This window comes from Dreissena polymorpha, unplaced genomic scaffold (genome assembly GCF_020536995.1).
Source record: "Dreissena polymorpha isolate Duluth1 unplaced genomic scaffold, UMN_Dpol_1.0 chrUn006, whole genome shotgun sequence".
Taxonomy (NCBI): domain Eukaryota; kingdom Metazoa; phylum Mollusca; class Bivalvia; order Myida; family Dreissenidae; genus Dreissena; species Dreissena polymorpha.
The window spans coordinates 44,425-48,543 of NW_026273320.1; the positions used below are offsets into that span (position 1 = coordinate 44,425).

General features: G+C 34.7%; 1 protein-coding gene across 1 annotated transcript; it reads right to left on the reverse strand.

The window, feature by feature from the left end:
* Window positions 1-726: 726 nt before the first annotated feature.
* On the reverse strand, window positions 727-3,564 carry LOC127863371 (bifunctional 3'-5' exonuclease/ATP-dependent helicase WRN-like). Its single transcript, XM_052402866.1, has 2 exons — window positions 3,280-3,564; window positions 727-1,740 (listed from the first exon to the last, which is right to left on the reverse strand). Exons 1-2 carry the CDS (start codon window positions 3,492-3,494, stop codon window positions 846-848), a joined length of 1,110 nt encoding a protein of 369 aa, XP_052258826.1. The 5' UTR covers window positions 3,495-3,564; the 3' UTR covers window positions 727-845.
* Window positions 3,565-4,119: the final 555 nt, after the last annotated feature.

A 4,119-nucleotide genomic window follows, 5' to 3' on the forward strand; every position in this document is an offset into this window, starting at 1 on the left:
CCCAGGATACTCTTAAGTATACTAACATGTACCCCGGGTACGTTAAATATACTTAAACGTACCCGGTTGATATTTTTCTGTACCAGAGGTGTATTCACAACAAAAATCTGATGTCGTTAAAAGCACTACCGATTAACGTTAAACAATATTGTTTATCTTAAACATGTGTAAAACTTGATATCAATGCATATAATGTCAACATTTTATCCAGGAGTTGTCACTAGTTACCTGTATAGGCACTCATTAAAAAGTTGAGGTCAACAGTACTGAAACACTTGCATGAATTACAGAACAGTAGAAAAGTCTAACGTTTTCTATTCTCTGTTCTTAGATCTTAGTCATGTTTGATGATGCTCTGACATAGTGCCATACAAATTAAATAACTCATACAAGTATAATAAAAAAGGCTCACTATTTTCAAATTGCAATGCTTTCATTTTATGTTATAGCTATAGCAATGGTCATATATTGCAAAAAATATCATGCATGTAAAATAAATCTTGAATTGAATAGCACTTAGTTATATTTATTTCCTACGTTCATATAAGGTGTCCATGTAATAGGCAATGACATTTTTCCCTTGATGTGGATTGAAACCCAAGCCTCTTTCGCAGTTTGGGTTTGCATTGTCAATTATTATGTTTTGTGTCCAACAGGGAACAGCTTGTAATAAAATGCTTAAAATAGTATTAGCAACGTTTTATTATGTCATATCAAGCTTTTACACATAATAAATTACATACATGTAAAGGTTTCAATGATGAAAATGAACATGTTTGTTGTCCAAATATATTTTTTTTAACCAACCACAAAATTAAATGCATGTACATACATCTAGCTATGCATCAATAATCACTGTCACTGTCAGAATGATGTGAATCAGAACTTGATGAATAAGCATTCAGTATGGTGTCATCATATACATATATTGGGTGCAAATATTTGGAGCAGTCCTCTTCATTACAGTAACAGTTCTTTGCACAAATGTCGCAACACAGGTGTTTGCTTAAATTTCCAGATGGTTTGCCATCATAAGCATCTAAGAGCATTTGTCTCCGGCACATGGTGTCATTGAAAATATAAGCATGCATGTCTTGGTCAATTGTTTTACACTGTTTAGCATTGAATAAAAGAAGAGCCATGGCTTGTGACCCATCTCTTCCACACCGACCAAACTGCTGTACATAATTGTCCATGTCTTTTGGTGGCCCTAAGTTTATAACACTGTTCACACCAGCAAAATTAACCCCTATACCAGCTGCACTAGTGGAAACAAGTACTCGAATGGTGCCATCACTTGTGCCCATGTTTTGTCGCACTTCTTCCTTAACTTTGTCTGTTGTCATCGAGTGAAACATTTGTATGTATTTAATATCAACACCAAGTTCAAGTCTTAACATGGTAAACACTTGACTGCAAAGTCTTATAGAAGGACAAAATATAATGTATCGTTCACATTTATCTTTGTTTTCTTTAATAAAAGTAATTAAAAATTCAAAGAGAATATTGAGTGACAATGAACTTTTATATTTGTGCACAAAAAGTTTAATGTTTACACGATCAGGATTGTCGATAATTTCTAAACAGTCAGTCATAGAAAACTTTTTCTGAAGTTTCTTCCTAGCCGACTTGCTTGCTGTGGCTGTAATCAGCAGAATGGGGCAAGTAAGCAGAGAGCGAGCTTCTCCAAGTTTCCCATACCAGACACGAAAAGGAGCACCGTCACCATCTGCTTCTCCCCTGAAAGTTGCAAAACATGTTTTTGTAGAACAAAGCCCATCCATCGGTTTAAATTAAGTAATTGGTTACTTTAATACAGTCGATTGGTGTATAACAGCTAGCTAAGGACTTCGAGTCTCATTTCATCGTAAACAGCATGCATCCAGTTATTAAACCATTAAACCTAGATAGACACACGTCTTTCCTATTGAAACATGCCAGTGGTTTTAAATTTCCAAAAACATATTATTTGTTTACAGCGCAAATTTCATGGTACACTGATTCAGCCATTACCGGATAGCTTGGGTCTTTATCGGATTACATGTGTATCGTGTTATTTCTTGAAATTTGACACAGTATTTGAAAAAAATAATTGCAATATATGTACATTTCCAAAAAGGAAATTCATTTATGCGTTTAATAAGACCAAGTTCATGGAAACCGCTGCACAATTGATGAAGTAATGGCTGTTCAAAGCGATGCACCCTTTATTCGGGTCATTTTGATTTGAATAATATATATATATATATATATATATATATATATATATATATATATATATATATATATATATATATATATATATATATATATATATATATATATAAATATTTGATATTGAAAAATTTGTTTTCACAGAAAACAATTTTTCGTTATAATTTGCATTAAAAATGATGTTTTCACTAATTAATATCATAGCCACACGCTAACCACATCTGTATTGGGCAACTTCAATTGAGTTTATATTTATTTTGAGACAATCCCCACATTCCTGAATATGGGTCACCACATGTCCGTTATTCACTAAATCCCGAGTTGCAGCTTTCATGCTTATTTTATATAGTACGCATCAATTTGGTTTCTGAGCATTCTTACTTTTATAAAGGACATATAATACTAAAATATTACACCAATGAACATTATGTTTACCAAACAAAATCTGCAAAATTCAAGAAACCATTCGTCTACACTTTTCCTGTCGTCACAAAAACGGTGCGTACATAACGTGACCTTGTTTTGCTTTCGAAAACAGAAACAGTTGTAAACATTGACACACGTCAACAAAAACATGAATCGACTTAACAACGATAGGCTGTTTGTAATCAATTCATAGAAAACTATCAATCTTAACATAAATAAAAGTATTTTGCAAAAAACGTTTAACCTATCCGTTACTCACTAAAATCGGCTATATACCAATCGACTGTAGTGGTTGTAGGGTTACAATTTTCAAATTAAATAAATTCAGAAGGGGATTTTGAACAATTTAGTTTTTTTTCAGACATTTTGATAATCTGTCAAGACATGTGTTCTTATACAATTTATTACTGTGTGTTATACATGTAAAGATAAAAAACACCAAGACATAGCATTTTGTCAGATTAATAATATGAACATGACATGGTTATTATTTCATGTTCATTTTAAATGTTAAAGCCAAGTTACAGCATGATAGTCAGATAAGTCTCATGCCATTATATTTTACTAGAACTTTACGATTTCTTACAAAGTCAGATAAAATAAGAGTGGACAGGCAAGAATACCAATGTACATGCATACCAGTGAACAACAGTATGTGCTTCGTCAACAACCATCAGATGAATGTTACTTCGCCCAAGCATCTCACGCCATTTTGTCACACCGAGAAGACTATCTGGTGAACTAAATAAAAAATCAAATTTTCCATCTAAAATGTCTTGTTCATCTTCTGCATCTTTCCCAATATAGGTACTTTTGAACCCAAGTGCACACAAGAAGTCACACTGTTCTTTCATAATTGAAATCAGAGGAGTCACAATCAACACACGACAAAGCACTTCGTTATTTATTTGTCGCCATACAACTGGATATTGTTGTGCCGGTGCTGGGTAGCACGAGTTTGTACGGTCTTTTGTGCACGGGTGATTGATGCGAGTGGACGTCTTTTCCCAAGTTGAGTATTGCTTGGAGTAATTGTGAGCCTGAGTGAGTAATTGTGAGCCTGAGTATAGGTTATATTGTATCATATTGTATTATATTGTATTTTATGTGTGTTCAACACGTATTTCCCTGGAAGGCCATTCCCAGAAGATATAAGTGAGTCTGTGACTGTGTATGTGAGTCTGTGAGTTGCCTGTGATTGTGTCAATGACACGCATTTCCCTGGAGGTGTATTCCCAGAAGTATATGTGTATGTAAGCCGGTGACTGTGTGTTTAAGTACGTATTTGCCTGGAGGTGTATTCCCAGAAGTATATGTATAGTGCTATTTGTGACGTGGACGAGCCGTAGCCGACGAGTGTCCACCCGCCGGGTCGACGAGTATAGCGACGAGTATAGCCGACGAGTTCCCTCGAAGACGACGAGGACGATTGGTGCCATCCTGACGAGCATTCCAGTTGATGCCCATGTGAGTAGTTTA